We start from the raw sequence: 16,958 nt of genomic DNA on the forward strand, positions 1-16,958 counted from the left end.
TAGCCTTAGATTAATTGAAAAATCTAATTTTGTTTGTAATTAATTGGAATAATTCATAGCTGCAGCTTCTATGGTCCAATTGTGGTGAAATTTTTATGGTACGCTAATTATTGTATGCTTGAACTATAGTAAAAATTTCGTACTCATTGAACTATGTATAACTTAGTTATAGATAAATTCTAATTAATTACAGATAAAATTGGATTTTCCAATTAATCTAAAGCTAAAAAAAATGTACTAAAACATACCGTATTATATATTCACTGTATAGATCTACTCATATGGAGTCCAATAAAATTAGATTTTTCATTTTATGATTTTTCAAAAATTCACCGAAAACAAACAAAAAAAAAAGAAAATCCAAAACACCGGTACTGTAGCAACCCGCTGTTGCTGTAGCAGACCCGCGGTTACTGTAGCAAACCGCCGCTGAAAACCGCTCAGGGGTAGAATAGACGGTTTTGAAAAGTTTAGGGGGTAAAACAGACGGTTTCATAGTTGAAGGGGTTATGTAGACCACCTCCCATAGTTGAGGGGGTGGAGTAGACTTTTTCCTTTCAAATTTTAAGTCATTTATGTACCTAGACAAAGCGTATATCTATTTATATAGCAATACCTATGTATCTAAAAATACCAAAACCACTTAAATTCAGGGCTGGGGTACCGTGGCTAGGAACTCTTTTGCCAATACTAGTTAAAGATTCTATTATCAAGTCTGTTTGATATCATGTTCTAATTTTAGCTGCTAACTGCTAAAATGCGAGTGGATTCACAAACCTGGACAAGGAAAAAAAAGAGTGACAATTACTAGCTTTAGGGCCCGTCTAGTAGCTACTAAATTTAGTAGTTTTTAGTCATTTTAGTAATTTTTTAATCAAACGCTATGACTAAAAGCTACTAAAAGAGCTTTAGTCCTCTCTAGTAACTCTGAAGTTATAAAAGTGACTAAACCGTTTAGTAGCTACTAGAGTTTAGTAGCTCGAACTAAACACCCCCTTATATGGTATTGTGTACGTACATACAGCCATACAGCACCGACACATGTTACGTACCTAGTACGCGCAGCGTTTACTACCTGTCCCCTTGGTCGCAGAAAGCATAGCAGGATGAGAAAAGGACAGATACGGTGGACCGGACTGGATGCAATGCATGCATAATGTCCATGTCCAGGTTCTCCTCCCCTCATCAGTCATCACACCCGCCTGCTTTTGCTTTGGGGTTGGTTTGGACGGCAAATCGAAGACGGACGGACTCGTACACGTACGTACCATCGACGGAAAGGGCAGGTCAGATGCCCCTGCCAGCTGCTAATTGCAGGTTCAGAGGATTGCCATGACCATTGCCGCCTCCCATTGCCATTTGCAGCGTAGCAAAGGGAACCAAGCCCATCCACGTCCATCCATTTATTTCTTCTTTTGGTTTATTTATACTAGTGAAGTGTAGCTTGTCTTGATCATGTTTGGTTTTTTCCAAGCTAGCTTAGATAGGATTACGGCGCTGCCAGTGCCCCGCGCCTACTTCTTCTTCCCCACGCTCGTCCTGTCCCCGTCCGTCCTCCTGCGCCGGTGCCTAACTGCTCCTCCCTCGTCCTCCACCGCCACCGGAACCCTAGCCGGAGCGGGCACGGAGGCCGGAGTGGGCGCGCGGAGGTGGAGGCGAGTCCCATCATTACCAATAGGATTACCTCTTCCTTGTGAAGGTGGGTTTTGGTTAAAATCACCTCTCTCTCATCCCTTGTTCGACTAAGGGTGCGGAGGCATGGATCCAGGGGTGGCAGCCGACGAGGTGGAGGGCGGTTGGCAATAAGGCAGAGGCGATGCGGAGAACAGTGGTCTAGGGTCGATATAATTTTTTTAATGTTAGGGCGGATATAATTGGATTGCATGATACAAGTGTTTGGATCTTTTTTTCATTTTTCACCAAATTTTTTTATATTCCTGAGGAGATCTAAACACGGTTTAGCCGCTAACGATTAGTGGTGCGCGTCTGCAGTAAAAACAAGGGTTCATTGGATCTGTGTCATTATAACTTTATCGTTTCTGAAGAACACCATTACTATTCGTCTATTTTGAAGCATGCCATTACAATTCTTCGTTTTCCACAAATATGCCACTGAATACGTATGGACACAGTCTGGGTCCAGCTGCAGGCGTATACGAAGACGTATATTTCATCTCCCCTATCACTGACACGCGGGGCTCATATGTCATCTTCTTCCTCCTCTTCTCCGAATCTCTCTCTCCATCCCGAGAGCTAGGCCGCCGCGGGTCGCTGCCTCCGCGGGTCGCCCATGGCGATGGCCGGCGCCACCGTCGCGGGTCGCTGCCTCGTCCTCTCCCGCCCGTCCCCTTTTCGGCTCTGCCTCCTCCGCGCCGCCCTCTCCACCGCCGCCCCCACCCTCGACCCCACCTCCACTCCTGCTCCCCCTCCGCGGCACGAGCTCGTCCTCGGGTGCCTCCGCCACCTCAAGGACGCCTCGTCCCCTAGCGTCCCGAGGCCCACCTCGAGGGCCGCGGAGCGAAACTCGCAACAGGGGAAGGGGAAGGGGGTCGAGGCTGCCGAGAGCTTCGAGGAGCTCGACCTCGGGGAGGAGGTGATGGCCGCGCTCGGGGAGATGGGCATCTCCAAGCCGCGAGCAGCAGCAGTAGCACAAGCCCTCCGCTCCAGCGCCTCCACCAAGCACCGCCGCCGCCATTGCTGGGGTCGACCCGAGCTCGTCGATCTCCTCGCACAAGCCATCTTGCGCCCTTCTGCTGCTTCCATCGGGTTCGCAAGTGCATGAGGAGGCCATCTCGCTACATCTCGTGGCTAACCTGAGCTAGAAACCTCGTCTCCCACGGACGCCGGCGGACCTTGGGCCATCCTCACCGACGCCGCCCTCACCTGATCCGCTCTCACCGGCGAGGGCACCCTCGGTGTGTTTGCAGGGCCACCCTCGACCTCCTCCGCCGTCCGCTAGCCCTCCACGGTCGCTGGAGCGCCATGCCAGCATCTCACGACAGCCATGGACGGAAGGTGGGAGCAGGAGGAAGGTGATGAGGAGAGGGGGAAGAAGATGACATGTGGGACCCGCGTGTCAGTGACAGGGGAGATGAAGCATACGTCTTCGTATATGCCTGTAGCGGGGCCTAGACTGTGTCCATACGTATTCAGTGGTATATTTGTGGGAAACGACCCAATTGTAATAGCATGCTTCAAAATAGACGAATAGTAATAACGTTCTTTAAAAACGACAAAGTTATAATGGCACATATCCAATTAACCCTAAAAACAACCGAGAAGATATTTTGGCTGCAGTTCTTCTCCTTTTGTTCCATTCCATCCAAGACCAAGGAGAGGAGGAAACGCAACGGAAAGGAAAAAGGAAAAAAGTGGCAAGGGAAAAGGCAGCACAAGCAACAGCACCCGTGACCAGGTGATCCTCATGTCACCCTCCCCTCACTGACAGCTGGGACGGAGGAGGAGCCTCTCTTCAGCCTCTCACTCACTCGTCCAGTCAGCTACCACGACCTGCTGCTTTGCTTTGTGGTTGCTGGTTGGTGCTTCTTGCTTCTTCCCTGTTCCCTGTTCGAGTCCAGCACTCCAGCCGCAGGAGCTACCGGAGACTTTGGCATTTCACCCGTCCTCGAAAACTAGTTTTGCATTTTTATTATCCCGTAAAGTGGTTTCGCTCGTTTACTATTATAAAACAGACGTAACCCGCTGAAATACACTTCGGATAGTTTTAATTCTTGGAAAAAAAGAAGACACATCCTTCCCGTTCTACCCCTGCCTGCTTTCTCACCGCATGTCGTGTCCGGCTGCGTATGCTCGCAGCGCTGCTCCGCACACCGCCAACGAGACGCAGCAGGGAGGAGGTCCGGACGAGCAGCATGAAAAGCAGGAGGTCGATCTCCGTGATGGGCGTTGTGGGGCGGGGGAGCGGGGGCCGCTGCCAGCGCCGGGGGGCGGAGGGCACGACGCCAGTGGAGGAGGCTGCGCAAGGAGCAGACCCACGAGCGGCGCTGTGCGAGTCGCCGTCGGGCCGGGCTGTTCGAGTTGCCGCGCGCCTGTGTGCGAGCAGCCATCGAGCTTTTTGTCAGGACAGGAGGGTGGAACGATGAGCCTCAACGTGCTGCTCCTCCCTGCGCTCGGCTTCGGCCACCTCAGGTCGCTCATCGAAGCCGGGAACCGCCTGGTCGGCCACGGCACCAGCGGTGGAGACGACCACCTCGGCCGAGAGTTCACGGTGACCGTCCTCGTCGTGCAGCCGCCGACGCCAGAGTCGGCATCCGAGTGGGCGCGCACGTCCGGTGCGTGCGGCGTCGGGCATTGGCATCCAGTTCAACCACCTCGTGGCCTTGGAGCCCCTCGTGGACTGCGCCGACGTGCGTCCGTGGTTTGACGTGCGGCCGCGGGCGTCGGTGGTGTTCCTCTGTTTCGGGTCTGGGTCTCCGGGAGCCTGGGCTGGTTCGACGCCGCCAAGGCCCTCCCGCGGCCGGCTCGCGGCACCCGTCGCGGCGCTTGTATGGCCTGGGGCGGCGGCGGCGGCGCTTGGATGGCGGGGGCGGAGGGTGAGAAGGCCACAGCAGGCGCGAGAGGCGAACGCATCGAGGTGGCTTCCCGCGGCTGCGGAGCCCGGCGGGGGAGCGAGCAGCGCGCGCGTGGCCGGCGGTGCAGAGGACCAACGCGTGGCTCGGCTTGCATGTCCGCAACCGTACTTCGCTCGCCAGAGTCGCCTCCTTTCCTCTGTCTGCCCCCCTTCACGGAGCAGACCCACGAGGCATGCGGTGAGAAAGTAGGAAGGGATAGAACTGGAAGGATGTGTCTTCTTTTTTTTTCTCCACAAATTAAAACTACCCGAAGCGTATTTTAGCAGATTAGACCAGTTTTATAATGATAAACGAGAAAAAAACCACTTTACAGAATGATAAAAATACGAAACCACTTTTCGACAGGGGTGAAATGCCAAAGTCCGGAGCTGCTGTAACTTTGAGCCGCCTGACCCGACGAGTCCGAGCGACAGCGAGAGACGCACGAGCGATCTGCGTGCGTGCTCCTACGCCTACAAGCTTTTGGCTTTTCTCCATATTTTTACCTCCCATCCTCGGTTGCTCCTCGCCGTCTTCTTCCTCCACCGGCCCACCCGTTTCCTCTGCTCTGCAGCAGCTGCAGACTGCAGTTGCATCCCCTCCGGCCCGTTGGTTGCTGCTCGGTTGGGTCGGTCCACCCATCCATCCATCCGTTTCCACCTGATTGCTCTTGTTGCTCTCCTCCGTCTGCCCCTCCTCGCTAATCAGATCTGGGTGCGGCCCTCCCCTGCTCTCCAGCGTTGCAAGCATCACCTGCTCCCGAGCGTCGCAACAACAAGCGCCCCTTTTTTTCTTCTTTGCAATTTGATTCATTGAATTAGTGCTGCTGATACAGAACAACAGCTTTCAGTTGGGAACAATTCGATCCGTTTCTGATTGCTGCAGAGGGACGCACACAGAGTCCTGAACTTTTCCAGGCAAGTTCGTTCAATCAGGGAGGATTCAAAAATGGTTTCCATCCATCTTTCCAGGGAATGGGAATCCCACCGCACCCGCCTGGGAGTCCTGAAAAATCTCTCGTCGAAATGGTATCTGATCCTTCTCCTTTCTTTGCTTTGCTCTGCTGCAGTACATACAGATGGTGCTAGTGCGGTAGAGGTCCCCAAGCCGTGGCCTTTTTCTTGCCCGGCCCGGAGTCGCCGCCATTTCGGACCAACCAAGGTGGCGCTAAGCTCCTGCTCGCTTTCCTTCCTCTTGGACGCAGCCGCAATGCCACCAACGTCATTATAAATCGGCAGCGCTAACCACATGGTGCGCTCCCCAAATGCTAGACTACGCGAAAGTTGCAATCTTTTTCTCGTTTCTCCACGGCAACTTGCCAATTTGGTCGTCCTTGTTTGCATCAGCAGCAGCGGCGCAGCTGAACTGGACCCACCGGACGATGCTTCGCCCGAGATCCGGATGCTCATCCAGACGGAGACTCCATTCCTCCTCTTCCCCCATCGCCATGCGGATGCGCTGGCTCCTCCTCTTGGCGCTCGCCGCCGCCGCCCCCGCCCCCGCCGCCGGCGAGATGGGGTACGCGCATTGCGGCTGCGACGGCGGCGGTGGCGGAGGAGGAGGAGGAGGGTTCTGGAGCCTCGACAACATCTTCAAGTGGCAGAAGGTGAGCGACCTGCTCATCGCGGCGGCCTACTTCTCCATCCCGCTCGAGATCCTCTACTTCGTCGCGGGGCTCCGCCACCTGCTCCCGTTCCGGTGGGTGCTGGTGCAGTTCGGCGCCTTCATCGTGCTCTGCGGCCTCACCCACCTGCTGGCGGCCTTCACCTACGAGCCCCACCCGTTCATGGTCGTGCTGCTCCTTACCGCCGCCAAGTTCCTCACGGCGCTCGTCTCCTTCCTCACCGCCATCACGCTGCTCACGCTCATCCCGCAGCTGCTGCGCGTCAAGGTCCGCGAGAGCCTGCTCTGGATCAAGGCCCTCGAGCTCGACCGCGAGGTGGTGCTCATGAAGCGCCAGGAGGAGGCCAGCTGGCACGTCCGCATGCTCACCCAGGAGATCCGCCGCTCGCTCGACCGCCACACCGTACTCTACACCACGCTCATCGAGCTCTCCAGGGTGCTCGCGCTCAACAACTGCGCCGTCTGGATGCCCTCCGAGGACAAGTCCGGAATGTGCCTCACCCACGAGCTCCGCCGGGGCAGCGACGACGACGGCGAGGCAGTCGTCGCCGCGGACGACGCGGACGTCCTCGAGGTCAAGGGCACCGACGGGGTCAAGCTGCTGCCGCCGGACTCGGTCCTTGGGTCGGCCAGCGGCGGCGGCAAGGAGGGGACTGGCACGGTGGCCGCGATTCGGATGCCGATGCTCAAGGTCGCCGACTTCAAGGGTGGAACGCCCGAGGTAATTAAGACGAGCTACGCGGTGCTGGTTCTGGTGCCGCCCAGCGACAGGAACTGGGCGCCGCACGAGCTGGAGATCGTCGAAGTGGTCGCCGATCAGGTGGCCGTCGCGCTGTCGCACGCCTCGCTGCTCGAGGAGTCGCAGGCGATGCGTGACAGGCTGGCCGAGCAGAACCGCGAGCTGCTGCAGGCGAGGCGGGACGCTCTCATGGCGAACGAGGCCAGGGACGCGTTCCAGCGCGTCATGAGCCAGGGAATGCGGAGGCCCATCCACTCCATCCAGGGACTGGTGTCCGTGGTGCAGGAGGAGGGCCTGACGTCCGAGCAGAAGCTCGTCGTCGATACTATGGCGCGGACCGCAACCGTCGTCTCGATGCTCATCAACGATCTCATGGAGATGTCCACCGCCAACCAGGAGCGCTTTCCGCTGGAGACGCGGCCATTCCACCTGCACTCCATGATCAGGGATGCCGCCTGCGTTGCACGGTGTCTCTGTTACTTCAGGGGGTTTGGCTTCGCGGTGCACGTCGAGAACGTGCTGCCGGACCTTGTCATTGGCGACGAGCGGAGGATTTTCCATGTCTTGTTGCACATGGTTGGCAATCTGATTGGTCGCTTCGATGCGGGGAACGTCACGTTCCGGGTGCGTGCTGATGATGAGCCGATGGAGGACCAGAGGTGGGATCCATGGAGGCCAAGCTACTCCGGTGGGCACTCATCGGTCAAGTTTGTGATTGGGGTGAAGAGGCAGCAGAATGCTGACTCATCAAGCTCGCCTGCACAGTTCTTGCGGAGGCCAAGGACCGAAGGGTTTGATCTCAGGCTCAGCTTCAGCATGTGCAGGAAGCTTGTGCAGGTACTCTGAAACCAGTTTGCGTGTCCTTTGCATTTTGTGCAGGCAGGAAGCTTAGAGACATTTGTGTTCAGTCACTAATATTTTTGCCTTGTGATGCTCTCTCTCAACAGATGATGCAAGGGAACATCTGGGCAATTCTTGACGGGCAAGGACTCCCAGAGAGCATGACCCTGGTCCTGAGATTCCAGCTTCAACCATCGCTGGCGAGCTCCAGCCTCGGAGGGTCATTTGATCTGCAATACCCATCGCCATCGAACCAAATAGCTGGGCTGAAGGTTCTGCTCATCGACGACGATGAGATCAACCTAGTCGTGGCGCGGAAGCTCTTGGAGAGGCTAGGCTGCACTGTATCCTCGCTGCCCTCAGGCTCAGGGTTCATGAACTCTGTCGGCCCTTCCTCTGCCTCGTTCCAGCTCGTCATGGTTAACCTGGAGATGTCAACGATTAATCCCCTGGATGCTGCCTCGAGGATCAGGCAGTACAGGAGCTTCCACTGGCCCCTGGTGATGGCCATGACATCGGAGCAGAACGTGTGGGAGAAGTGCGCGCTGTCAGGGATCAACGGTGTCCTGAAGAAGCCGCTTGTTCTGCAGGAAGTGAAAGAAGAGCTCACGAGGATTCTTCAGAACACATGATACTTACAACTACTGGCGGGTTCCTTTGCTGCCTGCCAAGAGCTCTGAACTCTGAAGTAGCCAAACATGGCGCTACCATGACTGACAATGAATACGACCCCACTGTCAAGCCTAGCAGAAGAAAAAAATTTACAGGCTATCGGAATGCGATGGCTGTCGAGGGTTTCTGGTGTCTTGCAGCACAGTTGCTGGAGGATGGCAAATGGTAGTGAAATGGCAAAAGCCGATGCGATTGTGAGTCTTTCAGATGGGAATTGCGCCGGTCTGAGAATGAAGGAGAGTCTGATACCTTAGAGTCCTTCATAGAAACTTGGGTGGTGGTATGTAATGGCCAGTAGTGGCAATAAGGCTGAAGTTTTGTAAGTTAGCTAACCTGGTTGTAAGGATCTAATGGAAGGTGTCGGATACCGTGAGAAGGGGTACCCTAAGCAAGATCCAAAAAAACGACTGCTTAGACTTCGTAAAGATCGAAACCAGCTAAACGCTGCTGGCCTCGGCCGATTGTCCGACTCGCCCGAGGCCCCATCGCCGCGAGCCTCGGCCGACCCTCCGCTTCGCCCGAGGCCCCTCACCACGGGCCTCGACCGATTCCCCGTCAAAGGCCTCGGCCGGGCCACCGACCCTCTGTCTCGCGCAAGGCGGACTCGGCAGCACTCCGCCACCTCCTCCTTCTCCCGTCCCTCTGGCAAAACGTCGTGTCACGACAACTCAGCCAACTGCTGCCCCTGACAACGGCCGCACGCCCGGTACAGTACAGCAGAATGGCCGATGGGACAGGAGGCAGGACTGGGCAGGGGTTACCCGCCACTGTACTAACCACCGTGACGCCCATGCCTCACTATGCTGCCAACTCCTGCACCGAGGACAATGCAGCGTGGGGAGCCACATCTGGGCTACTGTAGCCTCGGAATCAGTACCCAAGGCCAATAACTCCCCCCAAGGACCTCGACAGTTTGCTTCACGGGCTCGGCAGCCTGAGGGTCCATGACCACCGAGCCCCCCGCGATGGCTCGGCCTCGGCATAGCCGCTGCCCCCTACGACGTCATTACACGGCAACCCACACGTCGCCCGCCATGTCCTGCATCAAGCCGTACTGGAGCCCCACGACGCACAAGACCGAGTACGACCAGCATGTCACTTCCGCACGTCCCATCGAGGCGCTCAACCACTCCGACAAATCACACGACGGCGCAGTGCAGCGACGTGGCAGACCAGACGTCCGTCACGTCAGCACCCTGCCATCCACGACGGGACTGTGCAAGGGTTACCGGCTACTGTGCTGCCTAAACTCCTGCACCAAGGACGGACACGACGTGGGGAGTCAGAACCGGGTTCCTGTGACCTCGGGGCCAGCGAACCGACCGCTCCGCCCCGCTCGAGACCCCCGATGAGCCTCGGATTCCGCCTCGCCCGAGACTCCCGGTAGGGCCTCGGGCGAACTGGCCATGCTCCGCCTCGCCCGAGGCTGGGCTCGTCCCGCAATCTCGTCACCTCCGCCTCGAAAGTCACTCTGGCAGGCTATCGCATCCAATTAATGCACCCAGCTGCCCTCACTACGAAAGCCACGATCGGCAGTATGCCACGACAGGACAACGGTCAAATCGCCTTTTTACCATCCCTTACTGACGATACAGGGCACCGTATCCTGTAGACGCATGTTCGGCACTGTTCCGCCCAAATCAACTATCGACGATGGCCGCCCAGACCTCACATTGCCACCCGCTAAAGGCCTCGGCACAGCAGGCCTCAGCACAGTGGGTCTCGGCCTCAGCGCGATAGGTCTCGACACAGCCTACTACAGCAGCCACCAAGCCTCGGCATTTCACCAAGTCAACAAAAGTGCAAGAGCGCAGCATGTCGTCAGCCTTGAAGACCATACCGACTAGACATCGACTGGAACTCCCACGACGCCATACTGCTTCAGGGAGCGGAATACGTCAGCAAATAGTAGCCTCCTCATGTACCTCTCGCTTCCTCCTTGTAACTATAAAAGGAGGTAGCCAGGGCCATTTCTGGGGGGGGGCGGAAGGACAAACACACCGATAGAATCACGCACTTCCACGCTGCTTGGGAGCAACGTCCCAAGCAGTTCGCACCACCCTCGCCGAGACCTGGGGCTAGCTCCCTCTCTCACCCAGCTTGTAACCCCCTACCACGAGCACTCCGGTGCAAGGAATACAAGATCAATCTCTCAGACTGGACGTAGGGCCTCGACTGCCCGAACCAGTATAAACCTTGTGTCTCTTTGCATCACCATCCAGGATTAGGGACACGCAGTACAAATTCACTCGTTGGTTGAGGGACCCCCGGTTCCAAAACACCGACAGTTGGCGCGCCAGGTAGGGGACTCTGCGTGTCAGCTTCGTCATCCTAGCAAGTTCCGGATGGCAGACCACATACGACCATTGCGCCTCGGCACCATAGTTTGGTTCGGGAGCCTAGAGTTCATGTCTCTAGGGCATGAGTACGACATGGTGCTCCTCACTCCTCGAACCCCACCGTCCGACGACGAAGTCGCGCCCCGGCAGCCCAGGCGTAGGCGGCGTCCGGGCGGCCGCTCTCGCCACGCTCGCCGGGCACGGCGCGAGCAAGGCCACCCCGACGCTACGCGAGCCCGGGGCAGCACGACACTCCCCGCCGATATCCTGCGACCAGCTGTTGGTACGGGGTCCCTGACTGGGGACCTGTCTGACCTGAGCCTGGACAAAGGAAAATCACCGGGGGCTTACGACGATGCCCAGTCATCTAACCCCGCTCCGCCACTCCCTGAAGAACCGACCCCGGTGGGGCAGAATCTGGAGACGGCCCCGTTCCCATACCCCTTTGGGTTGAGAAATGCCGCCACCTCCTACGCCTACGCTTACGCTGCCGCTCACGAGCACCCCTCGGAACGCCGCCAGCGCTTCGCTCTCGACCTGAGCACCCACTCCGACCCCTCGGACGAGGACGAGGCGTGGCCCGGGGTGGATTTCTCCGAACTCCACAACCCTGGGGCTTTACGCCAATTCTTGGCCGCAAGCGACTACTGCCTCGGCTATTCCGACTCCGACGACGAAGGGACTTACGATCCATCCCGTGAGTGCTTCCACGTCGGGCTCGGGATGCCAACGGTGGGCGAAGAGGAAGAAGGGACAGGCACTCATTCACCGCCCCGGGCGGGGACGGGTGGTGCCACGCCTCCGCGTCTCGTAGCCCCGGCAGCACGGAACGAGAATCTCGTCCACGGGGGGCATCGTCGCCCAGACCTGGAGCAGCTCCGCGAGCTTCAGGCCAAGGTCGAACAGGACCGACTCCTTCTGCAACAGCTCCGGGACACTCTCGAGCAGGAGCAGCGAGGGCGCGGTGAGGGCGGAGGAGCCCGAGGGCGGGCCCGCGACGTTCATCACCGCATCAACGACAACGAGGGCGGAGAGCCACCCCCAATCTTTAACCGCGCTAGCCAGAATGTCGCAGCTGCTGCGATGCTGATCCGAGCGATGCCCGAGCCCTCCACCACCGAAGGGCGACGGGTCCGCGGAGAGCTCCGCGACCTCCTCGAGACCGCAGCAGTGCAGCAGGCCGAAAGTTCCGCCTCCCGCCGGCGCGGAGGCACTTCGGAGCAACCCACGGCACGACCTCGCCAAGGCCAGGATGCCTCGGTCCGTCCCGAGCCCGCTCGCGCGCCGACGGTCAACAGGGCCCCCTCGATGCGCGACCGACCTGGACACCAACGCGAGGTACAAGGCGACCACGAGGTAGTTGGCAGGCGACGGCGCCACGACGACGGAGCCGCCCGAGGCTACCACCCGCACCGAGGCGGTCGCTACGACAGTGGTGAGGACCGCAGCCCCTCCCCTGAGCCGCCAGGACCTCGGGTCTTCAGCAGGGCCATCCGCGTTGCTCCTTTCCCCGCCCGGTTCCGACAGCCGGCCAACCTCACCAAGTATAGCGGCGAGACGAACCCTGAGCTATGGCTAGCCGATTATCGCCTGGCTTGTCAGCTGGGTGGCTGCGGACGATGATCTGCTCATCATCCGCAATCTCCCTTTACTCTTGACGGACTCGGCGCGAGCCTGGCTTGAGCATCTCCCCCCCTCGCAAATCCACGACTGGCGCGACTTGGTTAGGATCTTCGTCGGGAACTTCTAGGGCACTTACGTGCGCCCTGGGAATTCCTGGGATCTCAAGAACTGCCGCCAGAAGCCGGACGAGTCTCTCCGAGACTTCATCCGGCGCTTCTCCAAACAGTGCACCGAGCTACCCAGCGTCGGTGACTCGGAGATCGTCCAGGCTTTCCTCTCCGGCACCACTTGTCGGGACTTGGTCCGAGAGTTAGGGCGCAACGTCCCGCGCTCTGCCGCCGCGCTCCTCGACATCGCCACCAACTTCGCCTCGGGCGAAGAGGCGGTGGGGGCCATCTTCCCCAACAACGACGCCAAGGGGAAGCAGAAGGACGAGGCCCCCGAGGCCTCGCCCACCCGCGTCCCTAAGAGAAAGAAGAAGGGCCGCCCGGGGAAGCAGGAGGTCCTCGAGGCCGTTCATGTCGCCACAACAGATCGCAGGAATCCCCGAGGCCCCCGCGGCCCCGGGCTATTTGACGACATGCTAAAGAAGCCCTGTCCTTACCATCAAGGCCCGGTGAAGCATGCCCTCGAGGAATGCACCATGCTCCGGCGTTACTACGCCAGGCTCGGGCTCCCCGACGACGATGAGGCCAGGAAAAGGGGCGCCGGCGAAAGGGACGGTGATAAAGATGATGGGTTTCCCGAGGTACGCAACGCTTTCATGATCTTTGGCGGACCCTCGGCATGCCTCACGGCGCGCCAGCGAAAGAGGGAACACCGGGAGGTCTTCTCGGTCAGGGTAGCCACCCCCCGGTACCTCGATTGGTCTCGGGAAGCAATCACCTTTGACCGGGATGACCACCCTGATTACGTTCCAAACCCCGGGCAGTACCCGCTGGTCGTCGACCCGATCATCGGCAACACCCGGCTCACCAAAGTACTCATGGACGGAGGCAGCGGCCTCAACATCCTCTACGCCAACACTCTGGAGCTCCTGGAGCTCGACCAATCACGGCTTCGGGGTGGTTCCGCGCCCTTCCACGGCGTCGTGCCAGGGAAGCGCACACGACCCCTCGGACGCATCGACTTACCCGTCTGCTTTGGCACCCCATCGAACTACCGTAAGGAAGCCCTCACCTTCGAGGTAGTTGAATTCAAGGGGGCTTACCACGCCATCTTGGGACGCCCGTGCTACGCCAAGTTCATGGCGATCCCCAACTACACCTACCTCAAGCTCAAGATGCCAGGCCCCAACGGCGTCATCACCGTCGAGTCCACGTACGAACATGCATACGACTGCGACGTCGAGTGCATCGAGTACGCCGAGGCCATCGTGGAGGCCGAGACCCTCATTGCCAATCTCGACCAGCTTGGTAGCAAGGTTCCCGACGCCAAGCGGCGCGCCGGGACCTTCGAACCCGCGGAGGCCGTCAAGTTCGTCCCAGTCGATCCCACCGTCCCCGACGGTCGGGGACTGAAGATCAGCGCCACCCTCGACAGCAAATAGGAGGCCGTGCTCGTCGACTTTCTCCGTGCGAACGTCGATATGTTCGCATGGAGTCCCTCGGACATGCCAGGCATACCAAGGGAGGTCGCCGAGCACGCCTTAGATATCCGGCCAGGCTCCAGGCCGGCGAAGCAGCGCCTGCGCTGGTTTGACGAGGAGAAGCGCAGGGCCATCGGCGAAGAAGTACAGAAGCTCGTGGCAGCCGGGTTCATCAAGGAAGTATCCCATCCAGAGTGGTTGGCTAACCCTGTACTAGTCAGGAAGAAAAGTGGCAAGTGGAGGATGTGCGTGGACTACACTGGTCTAAATAAAGCATGCCCGAAAGTCCCATTCCCACTACCACGAATTGACCAAATCGTCGACTCCACTGCAGGATGCGAAACCCTCTCCTTCCTTGATGCGTATTCCGGTTACCACCAAATCAAGATGAAAGAGTCTGACCAGCTCGCGACTTCTTTCATCACTCCATTCGGCATGTACTGCTACGTAACCATGCCGTTTGGCCTCAGAAACGCAGGGGCCACTTACCAACGGTGCATGATCCAAGTCTTTGGCGAACATATCGGACGAACCGTTGAGGCCTATGTGGATGACATCGTAGTCAAGTCCAGGAAGGCCGGCGATCTCGTCGGCGACCTGGAGGTTGCCTTCACATGTCTCAGAAAGAAGGACATCAAGCTCAACCCCGAGAAGTGTGTCTTCGGGGTCCCCCGAGGCATGCTCTTAGGATTCATAGTCTCGGAACATGGGATCGAGGCCAACCCGGAGAAGGTCTCGGCCGTGACCAACATGGGCCCGATCCGAGACCTCAAAGGCGTGCAGAGGGTCATGGGATGCCTTGCGGCCCTGAGCCGCTTCATCTCCCGCCTCGGCGAAAAAGGCCTGCCCCTGTACCGCCTTTTGAGAAAGGCCGAGCGCTTTTCTTGGACCGCCGAGGCCGAGGAAGCCCTCGCCAGGCTCAAAGCACTGCTCACCAACCCCCCCGTCCTGGTTCCGCCCGCCGAGGGCGAACACCTCTTACTCTACGTCGCCGCGACGACCCAAGTGGTCAGCGCAGCCGTAGTCGTCGAGAGGCAGGAGAAGGGACACGCTCTGCCCATCCAGCGACCTGTCTACTTCATCAGTGAAGTGCTCTCCGAGACTAAGACACGTTACCCGCACATCCAGAAGTTAGTTTACGCCATAGTCTTGGCTCGACGCAAGCTGCGTCACTACTTCGAGTCCCACCCGGTGACTGTGGTGTCGTCTTTTCCTCTGGGAGAGATAATCCAAAACCGGGAGGCCTCGGGTAGAATAGCCAAATGGGCTGTCGAACTCATGGGGGAGACCTTGTCTTTCGCGCCTCGGAAAGCGATCAAATCACAGGTCCTGGCCGACTTTGTAGCCGAGTGGACCGACACACAGCTGCCACCCGTTCAAATCCAATCAGAATGCTGGACCATGTACTTCGACGGGTCTCTGATGAAGACTGGGGCTGGCGCGGGCCTGCTCCTGGTCTCGCCCCTCGGAATACACATGCGCTACATGATCCGGCTTCACTTCGCCGCCTCCAACAATGTCACCGAATACGAGGCCCTCGTCAACGGCCTGCAAATCGCCATCGAACTTGGAGTACGACGTCTCGACGTACGGGGTGATTCGCAGCTCGTCGTCGATCAGGTGATGAAAGAGTCAAGCTGCCACGACCCCAAAATGAAGGCGTACTGCGCGATGGTACGTCGTCTGGAGAACAAGTTCGACGGTCTCGAACTCAACCACGTTGCACGAAAGTTCAACGAGGCCGCGGACGAACTGGCAAAGATGGCGTCGGCACGGACCCCGGCCCCTCCGAACGTCTTCGCCAGAGACCTCCACAAGCCGTCCGTCGACTACGCCTCGGCGACGGAAGAGGACCCATCGGCCGAGCCCACCGCAGGGCTCGAGGCCCCCTCTGCCGCCGAGACCCCGCCAGCCGAGCCCGAGGCGATGGCGATTGACGAAGAGCCTCCCAAGACCAACCAAGGAACGGACTGGCGAGTCCCTCTCCTTGATCGCCTCGTCCGAGGAGAGCTTCCTGTTGACAGAACCGAAGCCCGACGGCTTGCGCGACGCGCCAAGACTTACGTCCTCTGCGACGGCGAGTTATATAGGCGCAGCCCATCTGGTATTCTCCAACGATGCATCACCACCGAGGCTGGCCAATCCTTACTTCAGGACTTACACACGGGAGTCTGCGGGCACCACGCGGCGCCTCGGACGCTCGTAGGTAACGCCTTCTGCCAAGGTTTCTATTGGCCAACAGCGGTGGCCAACGCCACAAAGCTAGTACGCACCTGCGAGGGATGCCAGTACTATGCTCGACAGACGCACCTCCCGGCCCAAGCCCTCCAAACCATCCCCATCACATGGCCATTCGCTGTGTGGGGACTGGACATGGTTGGGCCTCTGCAGAAGGCACCCGGGGGCTATACCCATCTGCTGGTAGCTATCGACAAATTCTCTAAATGGATCGAGGCTCGTCCGATCGCTCAGATCAAATCCGAGCAAGCGGTGCTGTTCTTTACGGATATCATCCACAGGTTCGGGGTTCCTAACACCATCATCACTGATAATGGGACACAATTCACCGGGCGCAAGTTCCTAACGTTTTGCGACGACCACCACATCCGGGTGGCCTGGGCGGCCGTAGGGCACCCAAGGACGAATGGCCAAGTAGAGCGTGCCAACGGCATGATCCTACAAGGCCTTAAGCCAAGAATATTCAACCAGTTGAAGAAGTTTGGCAAGAAATGGCTTGCCGAACTCCCGTCAGTCATCTGGAGCCTAAGAAATACCCCGAGCCGAGCCACGGGATTCACACCGTTCTTCCTGGTCTATGGAGCCGAGGCCATCCTCCCCACTGACTTAGAATACGGCTCCCCGAGGCTACAGGCGTACAACGAGCAAAGCAACCGCACTGCCCGCGAAGACGCCCTCGACCAACTGGAGGAAGCCCGCGACGTCGCGCTACTACACTCAGCCAG

General features: G+C 58.3%; 1 protein-coding gene and 1 pseudogene across 3 annotated transcripts; both read left to right on the top strand.

The window, feature by feature from the left end:
* LOC136470750 (pentatricopeptide repeat-containing protein At5g14770, mitochondrial-like) overlaps nt 1-749 on the top strand; it is a 2,385-nt pseudogene extending 1,636 nt beyond the window's left edge.
* A 4,328-nt stretch (nt 750-5,077) lies between these two features.
* Nucleotides 5,078-9,448, top strand: LOC136478408 (ethylene receptor 3-like). 3 transcript variants are annotated; one of them, XM_066476857.1, is made up of 4 exons: nt 5,078-5,488; nt 5,641-5,822; nt 5,918-7,770; nt 7,881-9,448. In XM_066476857.1, the coding sequence occupies exons 3-4, from the start codon at nt 5,953-5,955 to the stop codon at nt 8,403-8,405; spliced, it is 2,343 nt and encodes a 780-aa protein (XP_066332954.1). In that variant the 5' UTR covers nt 5,078-5,488; nt 5,641-5,822; nt 5,918-5,952; the 3' UTR covers nt 8,406-9,448. The 3 variants fall into 3 exon arrangements, with proteins under 3 accessions (XP_066332954.1, XP_066332953.1, XP_066332952.1); XM_066476856.1 differs by having other exon boundaries at nt 5,921-7,770; XM_066476855.1 differs by having other exon boundaries at nt 5,641-7,770.
* The last annotated feature ends 7,510 nt before the right edge of the window (nt 9,449-16,958 follow it).

Source organism: Miscanthus floridulus, chromosome 8 (assembly GCF_019320115.1).
Source record: "Miscanthus floridulus cultivar M001 chromosome 8, ASM1932011v1, whole genome shotgun sequence".
NCBI classification, from domain to species: Eukaryota; Viridiplantae; Streptophyta; class Magnoliopsida; order Poales; family Poaceae; genus Miscanthus; species Miscanthus floridulus.